Source organism: Gobio gobio (assembly GCF_949357685.1).
Source record: "Gobio gobio genome assembly, chromosome: 19".
In the NCBI taxonomy this organism is placed as follows: Eukaryota; Metazoa; Chordata; class Actinopteri; order Cypriniformes; family Gobionidae; genus Gobio; species Gobio gobio.
This window is the reverse complement of record NC_137112.1, coordinates 3,294,770-3,321,947: the sequence shown is the minus strand read 5'-3', so window position 1 is coordinate 3,321,947 and position 27,178 is coordinate 3,294,770. Positions and strand designations below refer to the sequence as shown.

Genomic DNA, 27,178 nt, shown 5'->3' with positions numbered 1-27,178 from the left:
CTCTGTGTGTGTGTGTGTGTGTGTCTCAGGTACAGGGGCTGCGACTGCAGGAATAATCTGTTTTACACTCAGGCCGGAGAGGTGGTGTATCATGTGGCGGCTGTAGCGGTGGTGTATAACAGACAGCAGCACACACAGCGCTTTTACCTCGGCCATGACGACGACATCCTGAGCCTCACTGTGCACCCGCTCAAAGATTACGTGGCCACCGGACAGGTGAGAGGACTGATGTCATCAGGGTTTACGCAGGGTCTTAAAGGGTTAGTTCACCCAAAAATGAAAATTCTGTCATTAATTCCTCACCCTCATGTCGTTGGACACCCGTCAGACCTCCGTTCATCTTCAGACACAAATGAAGATATTTTAGTGTAAAGCTGATGCTGAGAAAGGCTTCAGATAGGCCTCCATTGGCATTCAGTACATTTACACTCACAAGACCCAGAAAAGGCACTAAAAACGTCGTTACAAAGTCCATCTCACCACAGTGACTCTACAATAACTTTACGAAGCGACGACAATAGTTTTTGTGCGCAAAAAAAAAATCTAAATAACGACTTTATTCAACCACTTCTTGTCTTCCGTGTGTGTCTCCACGACGCATGCGTGAGAATATGACACAGATCCGGGAATCCATGAAATGCACACTTAAGTCCCATTTTGAGAACTACACCGAGACCTAAAGCACGATCAATGTAGAATTCAACAGCTGAGACACGCGCGTCTTCCTCTGCTCGTAAACAAATCGCTTCTGGGTCATGTGTCCGAACGCCGGATCTGCTCATATTCTCACGCATGCGTCGTGGAGACACACACGGAAGACAAGAACAAGCTGGACAAAGGCGTTATTTTGATTTTTTTTTGCACACAAAAACTATTGTCGTCGTATCGTAAAATTATTGTAGAGTCACTGTGGTGAGATGGACTTTGTCATGACGTTTTAAGTGCCTTTTATGGGTCTTGTGAGTGTAAATGTACTGAATGCCAATGGAGGCCTATCTGAAGCCTTTCTCAGCATCAGCTTTACACTAAAATATCTTCATTTGTGTCTGAAGATGAACGGAGGTCTGACGGGTGTCCAACGACATGAGGGTGAGGAATTAATGACAGAATTTTAATTTTTGGGTGAACTAACCCTTTAAAAAGTCTAAAAAAGTCTAAAATTTCAAAATCTAAATTGTATGCCTTAAAAAGTCTTAAATTCCCTGAAGTATTCTGTTCTAGGTCTTAAATAATTTTAAACAGGTCTTAATTTTCCTACGTCCATGTAACGTTACCTCTAATGCTCATGGAAATCCTGCAACACTTTAGAATGTTTAAGTAGTCCAAATATAATACGACTAGAAATGAGACCAATATGCAGCTTATATTGCAGCCAATCAGCTTTTGTGTTATTGAGTCTCTTTCAGATTGTACCACAGACACATAAAACAGATTTTATTCTTCAGCTAATAGTCCTCCAGTTTTTTGTGTTTCTACGATTACTAAATATAATATAAAATCAACATGCATTTTTTGAGATCCTGCATTATTTTTAAACCAAAATAAACAAGATTTATGTATTTCGTTTTTTATTATTGTCATGTGTAGCTATTGTGCATTTAACATAATATGGTAAATGTGGTGTCCTAATTATGAAAAAAAAAAATTATAATTTCTGGAAATTACCACCACAAAATCAGTAATTTTGATCTCAAAAATCACCACAAAAAAAAAAGTTACGAAATCCTGGTGGGATTGAGCTATGAGGAAGTGCAAGTTTATCGATTTGTTCAATTTGAATAAATTAATTTACTTTGCAAGTAAATTTGTGACTGCATTTCCTTTATAGGTCTTAAATTTAATTCATAATGGTCTTAAAAAGGTCTCAAAAAGTCTTAAATTTGACTTGGTGAAACCTGCAGAAACCCTGGTCATTTACACAAGTCTGATTCTGATCATATGAATATGCTCTGCATTATTTGATTGGATCAGGACGGGATTTGAGCACAGACTTCATTCATATTGCATTCAGTTGGTGATCATGTTATCCTGTGTGTGAAGCATATCTTGAAATGGCGTGTGTGTGTGTGTGTGTGTGTGTGTGTGTGTGTGTGTGTGTGTGTGTGTGTGTGTGTCAGGTGGGTCGAGATCCGGCCATCCATGTGTGGGACATCCAGACGCTCAAGTGCTTATCTCTACTGAAGGGTCAACATCAGCGAGGGGTGTGTGCTCTAGAGTTCACAGGTCAGACTTCACGGACATCAGATAAGAAGCTTTTCTGAGTTTAAATGTATGTTAAATAGGAAAGGATGGGTATCGGAAACAGGTTCCGTTTTAAAAACCGGTTCCAAATTTCCCCAGAACCAGTGATTCGATAAGAAACGCATGCTTCGGTTCCGTTTATCGGTTCCTGTGTGTGCATTTGAATGTGATTTTAAACCATTTAAGCTCAAAAGACTCACGTGTGCTGTTTTCTGTGCTGCACACACACACACACACACACACACACACACACGTTTGTTTTTGTGAAATGTGAGGACATTCCATAGGCGTAATGTTTTTTATACCGTACAAACCGTATTTTCAATCCCCTTACACTGCCCCTGCCCCTAAACCTACACATCACACACACACACACACACACACACACACACACACACACACACACTGCCCCTGCCCCTAAACCTACCCATCACACACACACACACACACACACACACACACTGCCCCTGCCCCTAAACCTACCCATCACACACACACACACACACACACACACACACTGCCCCTAAACCTAGCCCTCACAGGAGACTGTGCAGTTCACTTTCTGTGAAAAAAATCTCATTCTGTGATTTATAAGCATTTTGAAAAGTGAGGACATGGGGAACGTCCTCATATTTCACCCTCTTTTTGTAATACCCATGTCATTATACACATTTGTGTCCTGATATTTCACAAAAACATGCCCACACACACACACACACACACACACACACACACAGAACGGCTTCTCATAGTGAACAATGCGCAATAATGAGTTCTCTCCCTCGTCTTTTTGCACAGCACACGAACGAACACACATACACAAATATGTCAATGTTCTGGTAAACACAGTCAGTTATGTCTTAAAGGAACACGCCACTTTTTTTGGACTCATTTTCCGTCTCCTCTAGAGTTGAACAGTTGAGTTTGACCGTTTTCCACTCAGCCGATCTCCGGGTCTGGTGCTAGCACTGTTAGCATAGCTTAGCATAGATCATTGAATCTGATTAGACCGTTAGCATCTCGCTCAAAAATGACCAAAGAGTTTCCATATTTCTCCTGTTTAAAACTCGACTCTTCTGTAGTGACATCATGTACTAAGACCGGCGGGAAATGAGAAGTTGTGATTTTCTAGAGCGATATGTCGGAACTATTCTCTCATTCCGGCGTAATGATCAAGAGCTGTGAGCCGCCCTATGAGTGCAGCAGCCTATTTTCAAAAATAGTGGCATGTTCCTTTAAGACAGTTGAGAAGAAAAGATGAAAACGAGTGTGTAACAGTATATTGGATCCGTGCAGCTCTGAACCCGACTAATGCAGATTTTCTTTACCACATAAATAATTACGGGGACATGTTGAATTGATATTAATGTTTTAAATCTTACCTGTTTATAAATCCATTTTGTTCAGCGCACAAAACAATCGTCCAGACAAGATGATCACAAAAAACGGAGACGCAAGTTGCATTTGAATGAAGCGAGAGAGCGTGGATGTGCTCTGTGTTATAATGCGTTGCTATTGACGATGGTCATTATAAGGAAGGAAATGCTACAGAATAGAATCTAGCTTAAAAAGTGCATAGAGACGGTTGTTTTATTTGTTGTTTATTGATTTTCAAATATATAACTTGAAATGTTGAATGTTGAAATGTTTTCAGTGTGTGCATCTGTTCTTTTTGAACACTTTCATCTCATTTTAAAGCTGCACTATGTAAGTTTTCCGTCCGCGAGAGGTCGCCTGTTCAAAACAAAGGCGTAGTTTGATGACGGCACGTTTGAGCACAGAATCCTGGGACATGTGGTCTTTAGCTCACAGCCGGTGGGAAAGAAGCGGGACAGGACTCGGGCAGAAATCATGTGGATGTGATTATTAACGTTACTGTAGTGAAGCAGAGCAGGAGCCAGTGTTGTGGAGCTGAGGAACCGCTGGAGCGATTGTTCATAAGATCAACGCAACACACGCCTCGCGAGCAGCGGGACTTTTATTATGACAGTCGCCTCGCGAGCACCGGGACTTTTATTATGACACAGTTGCCTCGCGAGCAGTGGGACTTTTATTATGACAGTCGCCTCGCGAGCAGCGGGACTTTTATTATGACAGTCGCCTCGCGAGCAGCGGGACTTTTATTATGACTGTCGCCTCACGAGCAGCGGGACTTTTATTATGACAGTCGCCTCGCGAGCAGCGGGACTTTTATTATGACAGTCGCCTCGCGAGCAGCGGGACTTTTATTATGACAGTCGCCTCGCGAGCAGCGGGACTTTTATTATGACAGTCGCCTCGCGAGCAGCGGGACTTTTATTATGACAGTTGCCTCGCGAGCAGTGGGACTTTTATTATGACAGTCGCCTCACGAGCAGCGGGACTTTTATTATGACTGTCGCCTCACGAGCAGCGGGACTTTTATTATGACAGTCGCCTCGAGAGCAGCGGGACTTTTATGACTGTCGCCTCGCGAGCAGCGGGACTTTTATGACTGTCGCCTCGCGAGCAGCGGGACTTTTATGACTGTCGCCTCGCGAGCAGCGGGACTTTTATTATGACAGTCGCCTCGCGAGCAGCGGGACTTTTATTATGACAGTCGCTTCGTGAGCAGCGGGACTTTTATTATGACTGTCGCCTCGCGAGCAGCGGGACTTTTTTTATGACAGTCGCCTCGCGAGCAGCGGGACTTTTATGACAGTTGCCTCATGAGCAGCGGGACTTTTATGACAGTTGCCTCATGAGCAGCGGGACTTTTATTATGACATAGTCGGCGTATTTTATCTTGTTCACACTGCAGTGAGAGTAAAGCGCTTCTGCAGAATAAAACCGCGAACCGAGGGGAACGCGGATATGATGTCATCGACAGGCCACGCCCTCACACGTCCCGGTTCCTCTGGTAAAATACCATCTCACCATTTACAAATAGCTGGACACATTTGGGATATTGTAAGTACTCGACTGAACAACATATATAACACTGGCCTAGTGGTGTTTGGATATTTGACTGAAAAAATGTTACATAGTACAGCTTTAACAAAATCATGATAATATTGATAATCGTAATAATTTGGGTCACTATAATCGTGATGAGATTTTAATACCGTCCCATCCCTATTTAAAATAGAACTCTTTTGTAACATTATAAATGCTTTACTGTCAACTTTTGATGATTTTAGTGTGTGTTTATGGGTCTGGTTCTGTTATTTCTCTGTGTAGCGGATGGAAAGAGTTTAGTGTCTGTGGGGATCGATGAAGACCATTCCATAGTCATCTGGGACTGGAAAAAGGGCGAAAAAGTGGCCAAGTCCAGGTAAAACAAACCCATTCAACCCTTAAATGCATGACTGTTTCGCCAAACATTCTTACATATTGGGGTCTTTAGCGACCCGGATCTATATCTAACATGGATAGATCTATACCTGTCGCAATAATATATAAAACTCCTGATATTAGAGTAACAATTACAGAAGAATAAAATAAAACATATTTCATTCCCTTTTGGAGCTTGGAAGGGTTCAGGTTGAGCAGATGTTTTCTACCATCACCACTGTCCTCATCAGAGCTCATTTCCCACTACATTCTGCATCTGGATCATATTCACCATCAGAGCCGGCCCAAGGCATAAGCGAACTAAACGGCTGCTTAGGGCCCCTTTGGCCACCAGGGGGCCCCCAGGAGCACATTAAAGGACTTCTTGCTGCTTGTAATTTAATGATGATTGAAATTGTGAAATAGCCTTAAACAATTACTAAATAAACTGCAAAATGTTAAGTTTTCTAATAAATGCACGGATTGATTCTGACAGCGCTGCACAAGCTCGCGGCGTCATTGGCTGGACACTATTCGCTAGCAGGGTTCAAAGTCCAAAGTGCGAATAATCAGCGCTGAAACTGTGCTACTCATTAGTTGCTCGGTAACCTTTTTATAAATGAATGGATTTGAGAATGTGATATGGTTTAGTGCGAGTATCTTATCTGACGTGCTGCATGTTGTGGAGTACAGCATAGCTTTCAGTTTATCAGTAAGAGAAATGTTTTTGTGTTTTTTTCTGCTATATTTGAGTCGCTTGCGATTAACATTTGGGAACGCAACATGCGTCAAACATCTTCCCAAATTCATAATGAGAATAATTTATAAATCTAAGGTCTTCCTGCGTGTTTCTGCCAAAATAAAAGCTATGTTTAATGTTTGAAAGAAATCAACATTTCTTGTCTTTAAAAGAAGTCTCTTATGCTCACCAAGGCTGTATTTATTTGATCAAAAATACAGTAAAAACTTTAATATTGTGAAATATTACTCCAGTGTAAAGCAGCCGTTTTTATATGTGAATATATAGTAAAATGTAATGTATTCCTGAATGTATCATCATTACTCCAGTCTTCGGTGTCACATGACCCTTCACAAATCATTCTGATATGAGGATCTGATGCTCAACAAACATTTATGATTATTATCAGTGTTGAAAACAGTTGTGTAAAAAAAGATTTTTGGATTTTTTGAAAGCTTTCTATTTCAGAGAAATGCTGTTCTTTTGAACCTTCATCAAAGAATCTTAGGGAAAAGTGAGCATATTCAGCATAAGAGACCATTAAAAAAAGTTGCTACATATCACAGTCTGAACTGTAGTAAAGCTTGAATATTAACACCTGATCACTCTTGTGGGTTTGCTACTGTTACAATTAAAAACTGTATAAAGGTAAAAATATGACTGGCAGACATTGATAATAGCTGTGTGAATGATCAAGAATTGACAATAGTCAATCGTGTTGGTGGCACAGAGGGGCCACAAATAAAAATCTGCTTAGGGCCCCATAAGGACTTGGGCCGGCCCGGCGCGATCTCACGCATATTCTTAAAACTCATTTTCAATGCCTTGAAAATAAATATTTTGATCACTGACAGCTTCTTCACCAGATCCACCATCAGTGACAGTAATATTTGATTATGTTCAGTACTTCTTCTGCAGTAAATCACTGAGCCATTTCAAGTTTTGCAGTTTATATATATATATTATTGTTTCGTTTTCTGTCTGAGGTGACTATGAGTGAAACGTCACTTCATCAGTGTGTATCAGACATTACGCCACCTTGTGGAATAAAGGTGAATTGCACTTATGTCATCATTATAGATTCATTTATTATTGTGCAGGAAAAAAATACATACAATCTTACACAGCTCGGGTCGTTAGCGACCCTATACAATTTTGACAAAAGAATTGTGGAAAAACAGGCCTTCAGTTATAATTTTATAATTTTGTTCTTGTTATATTGTTTATTGGATTGATTGAGGAATACTAAGAAGGTTTATATCTAACTTTTAAAAAATGAATGAGGAGGAGGGCAGTGAATGACGTCTCGGGTCGCTAAAGACCAGTATGCATTTAAAGGGATAGTTCACCCAAAAATGAAAATTAGCCCATGATTTACTCATCTTCAAGTCATCCAAGGTGTATGACATTCTTCTTTCAGACGAATAAAATCAGAGTTATATTACAAAAGTCCAGGCTAATCCAAGCGGTAGAATTGGATTCATAGTTGCTCGGATGCATAGTTTCTGAAGTCCATAAAAAGTGCATCTGTCCGTCATATAACTGCTCCAGCGGCTCTGAGGTGTTAATAAAGGCCTTCTGAAGCGAATCGACGCGTTTGTGTAAGAAAAATATCCATATTTAAAACTTTATCAAGTAAACTTTCGGCCGACCGCCTTCCCTGTTCAATATATATAAAAATTGTTGAAAGCGCGACCAGGTCCGCCCGTCACAAACGCATCTCGAGTTTCACTTTCAACATTCAACACTTTTCCACAGAAGACGGTCAGCCAAAAGTTTACTTGATAAAGTTTTAAATATGGATATTTTTCTTACACAAACGCGTCGATTTGCTTCAGAAGGCCTTTATTAACACCTCAGAGCCGCTGGAGCAGTTATATGACGGACAGATGCACTTTTTATGGACTTCAGAAACAGAGCAACTATGAAACAAATTCTACCGCTTGGATTATCCTGGACTTTTGTAATATAACTCAGATTATATTCGTCTGAAAGAAGAATGTCATTCACACCTCGGATGACTTGAGGGTGAGTAAATCATGAGCTAATTTTGATTTTTTTTAATGGTTAAAGAGTACATACAGCAATCTGAACCGTTCACTGAAGACATCTGTCGCTCTCTCTGCCATAGAGGACATAAAGATAAGATCTTCGTGGTGAAAGGAAACCCGTTCCGCATGGACAAGCTGCTGACGGTGGGAATGAAACACATCAAGTTCTGGCTGCACACAGGTAAAGACGTTCTTAATGCCACTTCTGTCTGATATTGTGAAATCCCAGCAGTCTCTTTTACAGCCCGTGCCTCTCACGGGAACATGACTGTGGAGAATCTGCCACATCACATCCAGCCGCCAGAAGCTGATGTGACGCTTTTGTCAACTTCACCATCAGCGCTCCGTATTCCACCAATTAAACGAGCTTTTAAAAGAGCTCAGTGAGTCAAAACATAATGCGTTACTCTCGCCGGTGGCTGGCGCTTAGGACGCTTTTTCCTCGATCCTGTTCTTCGTGATCCCATTTTTCAAACTTTAGTTAGTGTGTAATGTTGCTGTTAGAGCATAAATAATACCTGTAAAATTATAAAGCTCAAAGTTCAATGATATTTTATTTAACAGAAGTTCCCTTTCAAAGCCTACAGCAAACGGCCGGTTTGTTCTACATCCTGGTACTTCCTGCTTTAATGACGTCAGTAGAACAGTTTATTGACTAAGCTCCGCCCACAAGAATATGCAAAAAAGGGGGCGTGGTCTTGTTGCTTCCTCGTGGAGAAGAGGAATCGGTTCGTTTGCGTTTGTCGCCATCAGACGCTGTTATTGTCATCCTGGAGTGAAATCACCTTTGTTTGGCCTTCAGGGACACTGTAGTTTGAGCGCGTTCATCTCCCCGTTATGGTAAGAGGCGTGACCTTTCCAGGCAACGTGCGCTAAGCTGCTGTCCAATCACAACACGGGAACCGCTGGCACAATCAGAACTCGTTACGTATTTCTAAAGGAGGGACTTCATAGAACAGGGAAATCTATCAGGCCGTTTTGAGGACAGTGAGAACAGCGGTATACAGATAAGTACATTGTGTGAAAAATACTGTTTTTTTACACGTGAAACATGAACACATGTTATATTGCACACTGTAAACACAATCAAAGCTTCAGAAAAACACGAAAAACGGGACCTTTAAAACGCGTCTGCCTGATGTGTGTTCCTCCACGCAGGAGGAGGCTTGACCTTTAAGAGGGGCATTTTTGGGAATCTGGGCAAGCAGGAGACGATGATGTCTGCGTGCTACGGCCGCTCCGAGGATCTGGTGTTCTCCGGCGCCACCACGGGGGACGTGTACATCTGGAAAGACACCACACTCGTGAAGAGCATCAAAGCTCACGATGGGCCTGTGTTCGCCATGTGCTCGCTGGATAAGGTGTGTGTGTGTGTGTGTGTGTGTGAATCTACTGTTCTTCAGCAGCTCATACACACAGAACACAACCTGCACTGATGGAACTTAGACTGTGTGTTAGATATAAATAAACTCTTGGTGAAAATGGTAAAACTTTGCGCGTGTTTGTGTGCGTGTGAGATAGTTTTTGTGTGTGTGTGTGTGTGTGTGTGTTTGTGTGCGTGTGAGAGAGTTTGTGTGTGTGAGTGTTTGTGTGCGTGTGAGAGAGTTTGTGTGTGTGTGTGTGTGTTAGTGTGCAAGTGTTTGTTTGTGTGTGTGTGTGTGTGTGTGTGTGTGTGTGTGTGTGTGTGTGTGTGTGTGTGTGTGTGTGTGTGTGTGTGTGTGTGTGTGTGTGTGTGTGTGTGTGTGTGTGTGTGTGTGTGTGTGTGTGTGTGTGTGTGTGTGTGTGTGTGTGTGTTTGTCTGTCTGTGTGGACTGGTAATCCCTACGTTATGGGGACAAAATGTCCCCACAAAGATGGCAATATCCGAAATCCTCGTCTTTGTGGGGACATTTTTTGGTCCCCATGAGGAAAACATGTTTTTTGAAAATGTAAAAATGCAGAATGTTTCCTGTGATGGGTAGGGGCAGTGTGTGTGTGTGTGTGTGTGTGTGTGTGTGTGTGTGTGTGTGTGATGGGTAGGTTTAGGGGCAGGGGCAGTGTGTGTGTGTGTGTGTGTGATGGGTAGGTTTAGGGGCAGGGGCAGTGTAGGGGGAAAGAATATACAGTTTATACAGTATAAAAACCATTACGCCTATGGAAAGTCCCCATAAAACATGAAAACCCAACATGTGTGTGTCTGTGTGTTTGTCTGTGTGTGTGTGTGTGTGTGTGTGTGTGTGTGTGTGTGTGTGTGTGTGTGTGTGTGTGTGTGTGTGTGTGTGTGTGTGTGTGTGTGTGTGTGTGTGTGTGTGTGTGTGTGTGTGTGTGTGTGTGTGTGTGTGAGTGTGTGTGTATGTGTGTTTGGGTGCTTGTGTGTCTGTGAGAGTGTGTTTGTGAGTGTTTGTGTGAGTGGGCATGTTTTCGTGAAATATCAGGACACAAATGTGTATAATGACACAGGTATTACAAAAAGAAGGTGAAATATGAGGACGTTCCACACGTGTGTGTGTGTGTGTGTTTGGGTATGTGTTTGTGTGTGTGTGTGTTTGTGTTTGGGTATGTGTTTGTTTGTGTGCAAGTGAGAGTTTGTGTGTATGTGTGTGTTTGTGTCGGTGTGTGTGTTTGTTTGTGTGCAAGTGAGAGTTTGTGTGTATGTGTTTGTTTGCAAGGGTTTGTGTGTTTGTCTGTGTGTGTGTGTCCTTGGGTGCTTGTGTGTGTTTGTCTGTGAGTGTTTGTGTGAGTGTGTTTCTGCAAGTGTTTGGATGCTTGTGTGTGTGTGTGTGTGTGTGTGTGTGTGTGTGTGTGTCTGCAAGTGTTTGGGTATGTGTGTGCGTGTGTGTTTATGAGTTTGTGTGCGGGTGAGTGTTTTTGTGTATGTGAGAGTTTGTGTGGTTTGTTTTTTGTGTGTGTGGGCATGTTTTTGTGAAATATCAGGACACAAATGTGTATAATGACATGGGTATTACAAAAAGAGGGTGAAATATGAGGACGTTCCCCATGTCCTCACTTTTCAAAATGCTTATAAATCACACAGAACAAGTTTTTTTTCACAGAAAGTGAACTGCACAGTCTCCTGTGAGGGCTAGGTTTAGGGGCAGTGTGTGTGTGTGTGTGTGTGTGTGTGTGTGTGTGTGTGTGTGTGTGTGTGTGTGTGTGTGTGTGTGTGTGTGTGTGTGTGTGTGTGTGTGTGTGTGTGTGTGTGTGTGTGTGTGTGTGTGTGTGTGTGTGTGTGAGTGTGTGTGTGTGTGTGTGTGTGTGTGTGTGTGTGTGTGTGTGTGTGTGTGTGTGTGTGTGTGTGTGTGTGTGTGTGTGTGTGTGTGTGTGTGTGTGTGTGTGTGTGTGATGGGTAGGTTTAGGGTCAGTGTAAGGGGATAGAAAATATGGTTTGCACGGTATAAAAACCATTACGCCTATGGAATGTCCTCACATTTCACAAAAACAAACGTGTGTGTGTGTGTGTGTGTGTTTGTGTCAGTGTGTGTTTGTTTGTTTGTGAGTATGTATGTTTGTTTGTTTGTGAGTGTGTGTGTTTGTCTGTGACTGTGTGTGTGTGTGTGTGTGTGTGTGTGTGTGTGTGTGTGTGTGCCTGCAAGTGTGTGAATGTGAGTGAGTGAGTAAGTGTGTGTGTGTGTGTGTGTTTATTAGCTGTTAATCGTGTGTTATGACCTGAAGGGTTTTGTGACGGGGGGTAAAGATGGAGTTGTGGAGCTGTGGGACGACATGTTTGAGAGATGTCTGAAGACCTACGCCATCAAGAGGGCGGCGCTCTCGCCTTCATCAAAGGGTGTGTTTCTCTGCACAAATACTGCGCTTAACATTTTATTTAGTCTCAGGTTTGAGAAACAAAGAAAATCATATTTAATGACATTTAAATATATATATATACAGGTCTGTTTAGAGTAATTTCAAACATAATTACTTTTATTATGTATTGCATTTGAATATATATTTAGACATTTTGAAGGACTTCTAAATTGTGGCTGATATCGTACCCTAAAAATGCTTACAATTCAGTCTACAGTGTCCGAAGGGTTTAGTTAGTGCTCTGTGTTTCTGTAGGACTGCTGTTAGAGGACAACCCCTCCATCAGAGCCATCACGCTGGGACACGGACACATTCTGGTGGGCACAAAGAACGGAGAGATCCTGGAGATCGACAAGAGCGGCCCCATGACTTTACTCGTACAGGTGTGTTTCACGCTCAAACATAAAGTGCAGACCCACATACAGAATAAAAAGAGGAGCTCAGGCTTGGAACATGGGTCATTATTTACATGTGTGCATTAAGCCCATCGGCAACCATAGCTGCCGCAGTGAATAGTTGTCATTTTCCTTCTGTAAGTATTTTTCTAGATATTATCCACGATTTATATCTTAATGACATGTAAGCAAACTAGCAAATAAAGGATTTCAAGAGAAAAAAAAGGTATTAACTTCCTTTCTGTCACATGAGGCTGCCAACTTCCTATCCCAATACTTCCAGGAAGCATAGCGAAGGCAAACCCTCCCAAAGAAAGGATATTTTCATGTTACTAATAAGTATTTTTTGTTGACAGATATATATATACACAATCACGAAGGTCTCTAGAATCATCCAAACAAAACAAATCTTACAACAGATCTGTAGTTTTTAGTACACTTAGTCAAAAGTCCAAGCGGCAACTATAGTAAGTAGATATAATGGGGAAATGGGGTGTACTGGGTTAACAGGTTAATAAATCAAGGTTTTTGGTCTTTAGTGCTTTTTGCTTTCATAATATCCCACCTAGAACATAACTTAACCCTTTAACTGACATCTCTACTGTACAGTAGACCTTAATTCGATAGGGAAAGATATCATATGTTATGATATTATGTCTTGTAAGGGCCAAAATATTGAGGATCCTTCATCCAGTTTGGACGCGTTTCATTCTAATCGGTCAAGGACCCTCATTCTCTTTATGACTAGTAGCTTATGATTCCATTATAATGTTGAAATTCAGACAAGTAATGAGTTTACATTTACATTATTATATGAAATCACCTACTACAGTCAGCCATTGAATACTATGGGACAATTTTGTTTTTTTGTTTTTGTTTTGTAATATAGATGTCATATTTTCGTCAATCTATTATTTTATTTTTTAATTTAACTTTTTGATACACAATGCCCTGTTAGGGCAACTTCATGGCTGCACTTTATTCTGCACTATGTTCCACCGCTTTAAGACTTTTATTGTTTTTAAAAAAAAAGATATTTGTTGTGTTTTATATTCAACAGATTATAAGATAGATGCAGCTTTTTTGAGTTTGCATTGAATGTTCTTCGACTTTTATACACAATAAATTTGTTTATGAATAAAGATTGATCTGTTGAAAGCAGTTATTTTGAGTTAGATGCCAAATGTTCTCCTCCTAGTCAAATTTGACATTGAAGGAGTGCATACGACATATTTAACCACACATTCAAATATGAAAAAACCTGGGGAAAATAAAAGCAGAACATGATCACAAAGGACACTACTAACATGACTATATGCATGAAACCATGCAGAAAAATTTGGGCACAAATGGGTTAAGCCGGCACTTTATCCAAAAGTTAACATTTTTCCACCTAGCTACAATCATCCACCTTTTAATGCATATTTTTGGATATTGTATTAAAAGACGCTGGATAAAAATGCCAATATGCAGAAATATAAAAAAACAACATATGCGGTCATTTTAGTCTGACACATTAACTACGATGGAAAATACATTTAGCGAATAAAACACAAAACTCACAAACACCAGCGTCCGAACACAAGAGAACAAGAGGTCAGTGTCGGGAAAGGCAAGAAAACTGCAACTTAAAACTTCTGATTTCTGTCTGGATTTCTTCGTGTCATCACCGAAATTTCAGGAACAGCTTATTTGTTTTCTAACTCCACCTTCTGCCTATATATCCATCTTATTTTAAAGATATGTAATGGCTGCTACATGTCGACATAGTTTGGTTTTTGGATGCTGATGCGCTGGGTTTATGAATTCCCTCTCTGACAGGGCAAGGAACAGAACAGCTGATAGTTTAATTAATAAGGATTAATATAGGCCTACTGTTTATTGTAGGCTAAATAAAGAACCCGTATTATATATTAATTTTAAAAAAGTTGCGTATGTCCTCCGGAAGCAAAGCTCTTGTGTCTGATGTTTAGCCTATACGAGTAGAACATGCATTAATGAGAACATAAAGTGCGGGACGTGCGTTATGTAAAAGAGTTATTAAGTGCAATGAGCCAAATCATAATGAATCATAATCTAATCGAATTGTGAGGCAAGTGAAGACTCACAGTTATGACTAAGTTTGAGACTGACCTGTTAAATTGGTAGGGCATTAGTCCTGGATTTACTCCAAATGTTACACAATAGATATTAATAAGATTTTCTATGGATTTTTTATATATTTATGGATATATATAGGCCTATTAAAAGGGGGGGGGGTGAAACACTCAGTTTCAGTCAATCTCATGTCAATCTTGAGTACCTATAGAGTAGTGTTGATCCTTCATATCTCCGAAAAGTCTTTAGTTTTATCATATTTATAAAAGAAAGATGCAATGTACCGAGTCTTTCCGGAAAAAAGCAGAGCGGTTTGTCGGCGTGTCGTGTGGGCGGAGCTAAAGAATGACGAGCGTGTGTGACGTTGAGAGCGTCTGAAAGCTGCGACATCCTTAAACGTGGTGTATCCTAAATAAACCATGGAGATCAATCAGATTTAGCCACACATATATGATCCAGAATTAGATGTAGAGGCTGAAATTGAACAGGAGACGCAGCAGCGACAACTAGGGCTGTCAAAATTGCTCAAAAATGACATTTGAATATTCCCTAATAAAAAAAACTAATATTCAAACTATTCGAACATCTGGTTGCGCATTTTGTCAATGACGCGCATTACGTCTATAACAGGACAAATTAATACAAAGAGACATAACTACTTGTATAGGTAGTCTATTTAAGTTTAAACATATTTGACAATGTATTATCTACACCAGGGGTGTCCAAACTTTTTTAAAAGGGGGCCAGATTCGATGTTGTGGACACACCAGGGGGCCGGTTCCTTTATATATATATATATGTGTGTGTGTGTGTGTGTGTGTGTGTGTGTGTGTGTGTGTGTGTGTGTGTGTGTGTGTGTGTGTGTGTTTTGTTTCTTGAAAACATGACAGATTTGACAAAAGCTTGAGCTGACAGTAGAGTAGCTTGTGATAGGACACAGATGTAAATTTATATATATTTAACAATATCTGTAAAATGTTCATAAACCAAAAAGTTTTAATGGCTGAAATTTAAATATTATTAGTGAGTCTATTCTTATTTAAGAACTCTATTTAGATCACCACGGGTAAAACTACGCTGCAAAAAGGCTTTTCTTACTTAGAATTTCTGTCTTTTTCCAAATATCTAAAATTCTTTTTTTACTTTTACTAAGTAAAATGACATACAATATTTTTTCTTGATTTCTGGGGGGAAAAAATCCAAATGAAGAGAGTTTTTACTTAAAACAAGCAAAATGATCTGCCAATGGGGTAAAGAAAAATAATATTGTTTCTGTTTGGGACTGAAACAAAATTGAAAAAAGAAACAAGATTATTTTTTATTTTTTTTGTTTTAAGCAAAAACTCACTTAAATTTCATTTAATTTCCAGAAAACAAGAAAAAAAAATCATGTCATTATCTTATCTAGTGACTGCATCTTGATTTTGAGATACATTTAGACTAGAAACAAGACAAAAACACTAAATAAGAGCACACGTGGCAAAAAGAAAAAATATGATTTCTATGTCTAAAATGGTTTTATGATATTTAGTCTATAAACATATAAATACAAATGCACAAAACTGTACGTCTATGACAAAAATAGTCTGTATTTGGCCTTTATTTCTCACTTACTATCTATGTCTACATTCAAAATTTAATAAAATTAGATATTAACCTACATTTCAGACAAATTACCACAGTTAGTTAGTGTTGCCACAGTAAATCCATTATAAATGTTGGTGAATTGTTGTTTGAAAAGTATTTTAACTGATCGGCTCAGTGTTTCTCCTAATGTTTCCCTAAAACTAAAGTCTAGAACTGCCACCTTGTGTTGACATTGTGAAACTGCATGATTTGTAAATAATGCGTGGCGGGCCACATATAATATATTTTAATAGACATGCTGCGGGCTGTTTGAAATTCATCCCTGGGCCGCATTTGGCCCGCATTTGGCCGGACTTTGGACACCCCTGATCTACACAAAAACAAGTAAATCAACGAATGGCCAAGACCGCAGACCACACTCTCTCTCGCCCTCGCGCTCGCGCTCTCTGCGCATTACGGTTTAAATGAACAAACACATTTTGAGAGCTGATCAAGAGTTTTGTGCAAGCAATTTAAGGTCGCGACTCTTGTCCCAAATATAGCTGGCTTCATTCAGTGATTGAAACAAATATTATTCATATTAATTTAAGTTTTACAGTTAAAGTTTTACGGAGAAATTAATTTATCTTACATAGCTTGCATTCAACTTTATCTCGCGGGTCAACAATTTTAACTCCTACCGATCAAAATCCAAAGTACTTCCAGACATGGCTTTTTAAATCGCTTTGGCTCTGTACTTTCTGCCATCTTCCAAGCAAGACGCGTCAACTTTTTTTATCCGAATATCAATTTTCACCTTCGAAATTCGTTTTTTTTTAAACTATTCGAATATATATTTGAATTTAGAATATTGGTTGACAGCCCTAGCGACGACTACAGCAGGACGTCTCTATGGTGTGCACTGGAACTGTAACCTATATACTTGCTTAGCGGCTTGTCATGCGCAAGTTTTACAACATTTGTGTGTGTTTACTCATGGTTTATTAGGACATAATTTGGTTTATGGACTATTGTATGTGATTTAATGTTAACAGTAGCAAGCGTAACTGTTTTGCACGTCAGACTAGTTCATGTTTACATAGAAAAACAATGGAATAGTAGCGCATTTGAATGAACAAGTCGATAGTTAACAACACAAAGACATTTGAAGCAGTTTTACTCACCGCCTGCTTCCAACACACATCGTCGCCGAAATGCAGGAACAAACAAAACACTTGCACAACTCCGTTTCTGCTCCGGAAAAACAAACTCCATCCACTGTCCCATTAACGCTGGGTTCTTTGGGAAGCTGTACAGGGTTGTCTTGCCCTGACAACCAAAAACACACTACTTTGGTGACATTGTTGATTTGGTGAAGTCATGTGACTGCAGTCTGCCCCATCTGACGTCACATATACCCATACTCGGAAAAAACTTTCCGAAACTTATGAGAAACCGGAAGGAGTATTTTTGGCGCAGAAATACTCCTTAAAACGTCCAACTTAAAAAAAAAAGAAAAAAAAAAGAAAAAACAAAAAACACTTTGTCCATATTTAGGATGGGAATCCAGGTCTTTAACAGTGTAAAAAGCTCAGTATGCATGAAACAGCAACTCCCCCCCCCCCCCCCCCTTTAATGACATTTTCTACTGATATTTCGTTTTACTAATGAAGTTATAGCCTACAAATCATTAGAGTGAACTGAAGCTCTTGTGGTGCCCCCATTCATTTCAATGTTTCACGCTTTTTGGACATGCACATCATAATAAATAAGACTTGTTTAACAAAACTCTAAGAATTTTCGCATAAATGTGTCCTATATCACTGAAAATGGGAGAATCTTAGCTTTAATGTGGTATATGGCACATAGTCAGAATAATAATGGTTAAAATGTTTTGCAGTTTTAAAAATAAGCTTGGAATTTTTCAAAATCATGCTAATTTTTTACATGGTCTTGCTCAGTCAATATTAAAGATATCAAGGTTATATTTTCACAAAATCATCCTACATAATGTAAAGAACATTCTATGTATAAAACAATGAATCACAAAAAAATGACTTTAGCTGGGTTTTCACACGCGGGGTCACAAATGTTCACTTGCTGCCTAATATATCCCGCCCACTAACAGGAGCCGTGATGAAGAGATCATCAGTGTTATTCACTGGTCATAATGTTATGCCTGATTGGTGTATGTGTGTTCTAGGGTCATATGGAGGGGGAAGTGTGGGGTCTGGCTGCTCATCCACTGCTGCCCATTTGTGCCACTGTGAGTGACGATAAAACGCTGCGGATCTGGGAGCTTTCAGCCAACCATCGAATGGTGGCCGTCCGCAAACTTAAGAAAGGTACACGATCACTCACACTACATGACCAGCTGACCTTCTGCTGGAAAACTCAACATCCTGACAGTGGTTTAACTGGTAATGTGTCTGTTTCCAGGTGGCAGATGCTGTGCCTTCTCCCCTGACGGAAAAGCCTTAGCGGTGGGTCTAAACGACGGCAGCTTCCTGGTGGTGAACGCAGACACACTGGAGGACATGGTGACCTTTCACCACAGGAAGGAGATCATCTCTGACATCAGGTTCTCTCAAGGTAACCATTTGGCATGGGCGGAACTTTTAGATCTTTAAATTAGACACTTAGCTGGGATGCATATGCTAAACTCATATATCACAAATATGCCTCTTCAGTGTTTAAAACACAAATTCCCATTAGAAAACGATAGATGTGGTTAAACTGAGCATCCTTGATTCAGTGTCATATATTACATTAAACCTGGGACATGTGTGTATACACACACACACACACACACACACACACACACACACACACACACACACATATATATATATATGCAAAAATAAATGAACTAAATGCAAAAATAATAATATTGTTATTATTATTATTAATTGAAAATAATAAATAATATGAATTGTCATTTACTTTATTATCAAACATGTGTAACATATTTATATATACACATGCGTACATTGATGATAAAATATAAAAAATAGTAAACTATTGGTATTAATTATTTTCAATTAATATTAACATTAAGTGTAAATAAAAATAAAATAATATATACTTTATATATATGTTTGATAATAAAAAATAAATTACTATTAATTCATATTTATTATTTTCAATTTATAATAATAATAATAATAATATGAATAATATATATAATTGATAATAAAATTAAATTACTGTTAATTAATATTTTCAATTAATATAAACATATTAAGTGATAATAAAATAATATAATTTTATATATATATATATATATATAATATGACATGTATAATAAATTATATTAATTATAAATTACATCAATTTATATATAATTTATAATATATAATAAAATATAATTTTATATATACATTTTATGTGTATATGTATATGTATGTATGTGTTTGTGTGTGTGTATGTGTGTAATTGATAATTAAATATACATTATTAATTCATATTATTAATTGTTTTACATTAAAATTAACCTATGAATTGATGATAAAATATAATTTATAAAAAATGTAATATTAAATTATCTTATCTTTATATTATTGTATTTAAATATACATACATACATACATACATACAATTATTATTATTAAATGTATTTATTATTACATTATTTGGATTCATTTCATAATAGCTGCATAAAGCATGTAATATATGTAACGATTTCCTGCTTTTGTCTTGAAGATGCTGGGAAATACCTCGCTGTGGCCTCACACGACACATTTGTGGACATTTATAACGTGCTGACCAGTAAGAGGGTGGGCATCTGTAAAGGAGCGTCCAGCTGCATCACACATGTGGACTGGGACGTCCGTGGTAATCCTCACATACCCAACTCTATATATATATATTCACAAATCAATATGCAGCTTCATGTCTATCTTCATGTAAGAGCGTCTTCTATTCGTATACGTAAGGGATTATTTAGTGCCAAACAACGAAGGTCATTATGTGTATTATAAGTCATGTCATTTGTTAGTCGACAAAGCCAATTTTTTTAGGCGAGTGTTAGGGTTGGGTACCATACACACCTGAAATTCGGTGCCGGTACACACCTTTTTTCGGTTCTTTAGGGATGTTTACCTCAATAATTGTGCAGAAACTGCAAGTCGTTTATGATATGACGGTAGTTTTCCTCAAATTAAACGGTAAAATGCTCATGAAGTGACTCTCAGTGGCTCTGGAGATGACAGATGCATTCATGTCCGTGTGTGTGTGTGTGTGTGTGTGTGTGCCATTCATCCACACAGACACACACAGGACACGCATGATTCATATTTAAATAGTCTTTTTGCAGTGTAATATTCACACACACTCGTCTATATCAGCAGATGCGTTCTCAGGTACTGACATTTGGCAGTGTTGATTTAATGTGAATTGGTACTCGGTAATACTGACGCAATTCATAGGGCTGGTCAATTCCGAAATTTTTGGAATCGATTCCGTTTCCGACTCCTGGTTCAGGAATTGATTGGAGTCGATTCCAAGAATCGATTCCTCACGGTTGTTTTCGAATATTTTTTTTTTTAACATTATGAGGGAACCTAGTCCCGGAGTGACCGCGGGATATATGGATGTAGAAAGCATCCTTCTCTGAAACTTTATTTGTAAAATGAAGATGCATTTCAATAACTCTGACTGATTTTAAATAGTAATTATGGATGCTCCTGAAATGGCAGCCCAGCAGTAAATGCGATTTAATAAATAAACAGGATAACATTATTCAAGGATGTGCATTTATTGCATGGTTAAAACTATATGACATGTCTAAATGCATGTGTACAGTTAAAATAAATGACAGTTTAAGTGCTTTTGCACAGAATGTACGAGGCAAAACAACAATATTAACAAAAACAATGATATAAGACATTCAGATGCGCGAGGCTCTCGGCCTTTAATCTGTGCTCCAGGTGCATTTTCTTTCAGTATTATCAATCATTGGATTATAGCAAGAATTTTTTTTATTTCAAATGAAAATACGACCCTCACATATCTCCATCGGTTATCGTAGACCAAGCAGCTCTCAAAACCTACTGTTGTGGACAACATAACCTTTTCACGATTTAAGCTAAAATTATGTTTTTGGGTGCAAAACGTAGTGAATCACCTTGGAATCAATCGAGGAATCGATTCTTTTTGGAATCGATTCCCAGCCCTAGTGATTCGGTCGGTTCCCTTTAGGGATGCACGATATTATCGTCACGACATCGGAATCGGCCGATAAACACATATAATATGAAAAAATGATGCCGAAATGCCTTGCAGATATGATAACGTGTGGATATGAGCCTGCAATAACTCACGTGTGCAAGGACTGCTATAGCGATAAGATCATGTCAGCCGTGTGCTCATTCTTGAAGTGAAAACAAAAACATTGCATGTATGGTGATTTTATATTGACAGTTTTTAAATGCTGCCTTGAATTTGTGAATGCGCGTACAGAAGGACGTGACCATCAACGCAGGATTGCCAGGTTTTCACAACAAAACTAGCCCAAAACAATCGCGTTTCCCCACTCTCTAGCGCGCAGCAGCCTCCACCGCAGCAGAAGCTCCTCCAGGTCCTAGTGCCCGCCTCTAGATTGTTATTTAGTGGGGGTGCTGTTGTTACAGTAATAAAATGAATGGGAGGAGAATACACAAATAAATTGAAGTTACTACTTTTTCTGAATAAATAAAGCAGTAATGATGTCAAAGCACAAGAATGACGCTTGTAAATTAAATACTTTTATATAAAGTTTATTAATCTGTAATAAAATGTTATGAAATGGATGATGAAAAATAATCCAAGGAGCACTAAAATAATTTTTTTTTTTTTTTTTTTTTGAAGCTAAAGACAGTATCAACTGATGCCATGCCACCCCCACTTCATGTGCACAAACATTAAATCCAAAAATAAAATATTTAGGTAACACCTGCATCTGTCTGAGGTGAAAAATCACTGACTTTATTATTATTTCGAGAGAAAATATACTCTTATTATAAAAAAAACTTTATTAACATGTATTTATCTTTAACAAGTATCCTTTTAGTAAGGAGACCTTAGAAATCTGAAACCAGAATAAAAAAAAATGTTTTTGCTCAAAATGGTGGTATTGGTACATATATCGGTATCGGCCAAAATAAGTTGAAAAATATCGGCATATCGGCAAAAATCCAATATCGTGCATCCCTAGTTCCCTTAAAAATGCAGATTTCGGTACCCAAGCCTAGCGAGTGTTCATTTTGTACCCTGTCTAGCCATCTTTTAAGATTTCAGCACCATCATTTTAGCAATGAAATAAATAAAAGCATAGGGAGCTAAACATTTTTGTGCGCAGGGAAACTTCTTCAAGTCAACACCGGTGCCAAAGAGCAGCTATTCTTCGAAGCTCCACGTGGAAGACGACAAACCATCAGCAGTTTAGAGGTAGAGAAACAGACACACAGCCAGTGACACATGGCCCAGTCCAGCATTGTGACCGCGTGGTGGTGTGTGTGTGTGTGTGTGTGTGTGTGTGTGTGTGTGTGTGTTCAGTCTGAGAAGATGGAATGGGCCACCTGGACGTCTGTTCTGGGTGCCACCTGTGAGGGCATCTGGCCCACGCTCAGCTTCGTCAACGCCTCTTCACTTACCAAAGACAGGAAGCTGCTGGCCACCGGAGACGACTTCGGCTTCGTCAAGCTCTTCAGCTTCCCCTGCAAGGTCCAAATCACATCATGCATTCATTTAATGCGTCCCTGCTGAATACATGTATTCATTTCTTTCCAAAAAACAATATACAGGGTTTCCACGGGTCTTTTTAAATGTACCTTTATAAACCTGCAGTACCTCTGGTCTTATACACTCACCTAAAGGATTATTAGGAACACCTGTTCAATTTCTCATTAATGCAATTATCTAATCAACCAATCACATGGCAGTTGCTTCAATGCATTTAGGGGTGTGGTCCTGGTCAAGACAATCTCCTGAACTCCACACTGAATGTCGGAATGGGAAAGAAAGGGGATTTAAGCAATTTTGAGCGTGGGATGGTTTTTGGTGGGTATTTCACAATCTGCTCAGTTACTGGGATTTTCACGCACAACCATTTCTAGGGTTTACAAAGAATGGTGTGAAAAGGGACAAGCATCCAGTATGCGGCAGTCCTGTGGGAGAAAATGCCTTGTTGATGCTAGAGGTCAGAGGAGAATGAGCCGACTGATTCAAGCTGATAGAAGAGCAACTTTGACTGAAATAACCACTCGTTACAACCGAGGTTTGCAGCAAAGCATTTGTGAAGCCACAACACACACAACCTTGAGGCGGATGGGCTACAACAGCAGAAGACCCCACCGGGTACCACTCATCTCCACTACAAAGAGGAAAAAGAGGCGACAATTTGCACAAGCTCACCAAAATTGGACAGTTGAAGACTGGAAAAATGTTGCCTGGTCTGATGAGTCTCGATTTCTGTTGAGACATTCAGATGGTAGAGTCAGAATTTGGCGTAAACAGAATGAGAACATGGATCCATCATGCCTTGTTACCACTGTGCAGGCTGGTGGTGGTGGTGTAATGGTGTGGGGGATGTTTTCTTGGCACACTTTAGGCCCCTTAGTGCCAATTGGGCATGGTTTAAATGCCACGGCCTACCTGAGCATTGTTTCTGCCCATGTCCATCCCTTTATGAGCACCATGTCCCCATCCTCTGATGGCTACTTCCAGCAGGATAATGCACCGTCACAAAGCTCCAATCATTTCAAATTGGTTTCTTGAACATGACAATGAGTTCACTGAACTAAAATGGCCGCCACAGTCACCAGATCTCAACCCAATAGAGCATCTTTGGGATGTGGTGGAACTGGAGCTTCGTGCCCTGGATGTGCATCCCACAAATCTCCATCAACTGCAGATGCTCTCCTATCAATATGGGCCAACATTTCTAAAGAATGCTTTCAGCAGCTTGTGGAATCAATGCCACGTAGAATTAAGGCAGTTCTGAAGGCGAAAGGGGGTCAAACACAGTATTAGTGTGTGTTCCTAATAATCCTTTAGGTGAGTGTGTAAAGCTGAGGGTTATCCATAAAACAACTCTTGGTTTTATACAGGGTCAGTTTGCCAAGTTTAAAAAGTACGTGGCTCACAGTGCCAATGTGACCAATGTACGATGGTCCAATGATGATGCGATGCTGCTGTCGGTGGGCGGGGCCGACACAGCCCTCATGATCTGGGCGAGAGAGGGGATTGGTCCACGCGAGAGCAAAGCCGTGGACAGTGAGGAGTCGGATGACGACGCTGAGGAGGATGGAGGTACTGTTCTTGCTTTTGTTTGTGAGGATAAACTGAGTTGAATGATTTGATTTGACGAAGGTCTGTGTGTTTAGGGTACGACAGTGACGTCGCTCGGGAAAAGAACATGGATTACACCACGAAGATCTACGCCGTCAGTATAAGACAAATGACCGGCGTGAAGCCACACCAACAACAGAAGGAGATCCCAGTGGACGAGCGGTAATCAGACAAAAGAAAATGATTTCTTGCAGTGATCATATCTGCATTGTTTCCCAGTACATGGAAAAACTATTTAATCAAGATGCTTTTACTTGAGAAGAATGAATGTCTTGTTTTCTGAATAATGTCAGAATTAAGTGAATTTATGCTTAAAACAAGAGCAAATAAATCTGCCAATGGGGTGCAAGAAAAATCATTCCTTTGAATCAAGTACATTGTTTCTCTGACCCCATTGGTAGATATTATTTTTTTTACTGATATACTGATATAGTGTGATGAATATTTCATTAAATGCTGCTTTTCATCAGTCTTTTCAACTATTTTTCTTTCTAGCATTTGATTAATGCATTAGTGCATTGCATTTTTGCATTTATTAATGCATGTATTTATGGATTTATTGATGCATTTTTGCATTTATTGATGCATGTATTTATACATTTAGTGCATTTATTGATGCATTTATTCATGCATTTATTCATGCATTTGTTTAAAGCATTTAGTGCATTGCATTTTTGCATTTATTAATGCATGTATTTATGGATTTATTGATGCATTTAGTGAATTTATTGATTGATTTATTGATGCATTTATTGATTAATTTATTTATGGATTTATTGATGCATTTAGTGCATTTATTGATGCATTTATTGATTAATTTATTTATGGATTTATTTATGCATTTAGTCCATTTATTGATTAATTTATTTATGCATTTATTGATGCATTTAGTGCATTTATTTATGGATTTATTGATGCATTTAGTGCATTTACTGGTGCATTTATTGATGAATTTATTAATGGATTTATTGATGCATTTAGTGCATTTACTGGTGCATTTAGTGCTTTTATTATTTTTACATTTATTGATAAATTTATTTATGGATTCATTGATGCATTTATTTATGGATTTAGTGCTTTTATTATTTTTAATTTTATTGATGAATTTAGTGCATTTATTGTTGCCTGTTAAAAAAATTATAAAAAATCAAAAAAAAATTGTGCCAGAAAAAAAAAATACAGCTCTGATTGAATCATAGTTATATCATCTAATATATATATAGATAGATAGATAGATAGATAGATAGATAGATAGATAGATAGAGGTCACTAACTTGCTTCATTTTGATCAGTTTTTCAGAAAACAAATGTTATTTTGCTTCTCAAATAAATGTATCATGGTTTAAAAAATGTTTAGATGTTTGTACGAGAAAACAAGACCAAATTTCGTCATTGTTTTGCAGTGACTGCGATTATTGACGTTAAACTCCATTATTTGTTTCCTGTAGACCTCCAGTGAGCCGCGCTGCACCATTACCTGAAAAACTGGTGAAGAACAACATCACGAAGAAGAAGAAAACCGTCGAGGTCAGACGGGTCATGAGCTCATGAAGATATACCGCTGTCCTCATTATACTCAATGTGTGTGTGTGTGTGTGTGTGTGTGTGTGTGTCTACAGGAGCTTTCTCTGGACCATGTGTTTGGCTACAGAGGCTTTGATTGTCGAAACAACCTTCACTACCTCAATGATGGAGCTGACATCATCTTCCACACAGCCGCTGCTGCTGTCATTCAGAACCTCTCTGCTGGTACTGTTGACCTCTGAACTCCTGTGGCATATGATGGATGCTTTTGAAATAAGGCTTGGCTTTATGGGTTTGTGGGCGTGTCTTCTGGGACTAATCTGATTCCAGATCAGACATGAGGCGCTGCTGTCCTCTAGAGGCTGCAGGTGGAACTGCACAAGATGGTTACAACATTATTCAAATTAGCACTTTTGTCATATTTTCAAATTAGTTGCATTTTTAATTAAAAAAGAGTTTTTTAAGGTTTAAAGAATATATAACTAGAATATACAGTACCGTTCAAAAGTTTGGTGTCAGAAAGATTTTGCTTTTTGAAAGAAATGAATACTTTTATTCAGCAAGGATGCGTTAAATTGATCAAGTGACAGTAAAGACACTGTTCTTTTCAACTTTCTGTTCATCAAAAATCCTCATGGAGGATCATGTGACACTGAAGACGATACATTCAGCTTTGATCACAGGAATAAATTGAGCAGAAGACATTTAAAAATCTTACGGACCCCAAACGTTTGACTGGAAGTGTATTTGATACACTGCCGGTTTTGCAGGTTTGCCCACTTATAAAGCATGTAGAGGTCTGTAATGTTTATCATAGTACTCTTCAAAAATCCAGAAAATCACATTGTATGATTTTTAAGTAATTAATTTGCATTTTATTGCATGACATAAGTATTTGATCACCTACCAACCAGTAAGAGTTCTGTCTCTCACAGACCTGTTAGTTTTTCTTTAAGAAGCCCTCCTGTTCTCCACTCATTACCTGTATAAAAGACACCTGTCCACACACTCAATCAAACACACTCCAACCTCTCCACAATGGCCAAGACCAGAGACCGGTGTAAGGACATCAGGGAGAGAATTGTAGACCTGCACAAGGCTGGGATGGGCTACAGGACAGTAGGCAAGCAGCTTGGTGAGAAGGCAACAACTGTTGGCGCAAT

At 39.0% G+C, this 27,178-nt stretch overlaps 1 protein-coding gene across 1 annotated transcript in view; it reads left to right on the top strand.

The window, feature by feature from the left end:
• eml6 (EMAP like 6) overlaps positions 1-27,178 on the top strand; it is a gene marked incomplete at its 5' end in the record, with an annotated part of 143,745 nt that overhangs the window by 87,055 nt on the left and 29,512 nt on the right. The window contains 16 exons of the mRNA XM_079843854.1: positions 30-216; positions 2,118-2,223; positions 5,440-5,533; positions 8,403-8,503; positions 9,481-9,683; positions 11,974-12,085; positions 12,361-12,488; positions 18,367-18,508; positions 18,603-18,755; positions 19,866-19,997; positions 22,501-22,589; positions 22,698-22,865; positions 24,251-24,452; positions 24,527-24,653; positions 25,940-26,018; positions 26,111-26,240. Coding sequence (XP_079699980.1) covers positions 30-216; positions 2,118-2,223; positions 5,440-5,533; positions 8,403-8,503; positions 9,481-9,683; positions 11,974-12,085; positions 12,361-12,488; positions 18,367-18,508; positions 18,603-18,755; positions 19,866-19,997; positions 22,501-22,589; positions 22,698-22,865; positions 24,251-24,452; positions 24,527-24,653; positions 25,940-26,018; positions 26,111-26,240 — 2,153 coding nt within the window. The remainder of the gene's footprint in view (positions 1-29; positions 217-2,117; positions 2,224-5,439; positions 5,534-8,402; positions 8,504-9,480; positions 9,684-11,973; positions 12,086-12,360; positions 12,489-18,366; positions 18,509-18,602; positions 18,756-19,865; positions 19,998-22,500; positions 22,590-22,697; positions 22,866-24,250; positions 24,453-24,526; positions 24,654-25,939; positions 26,019-26,110; positions 26,241-27,178) is intronic.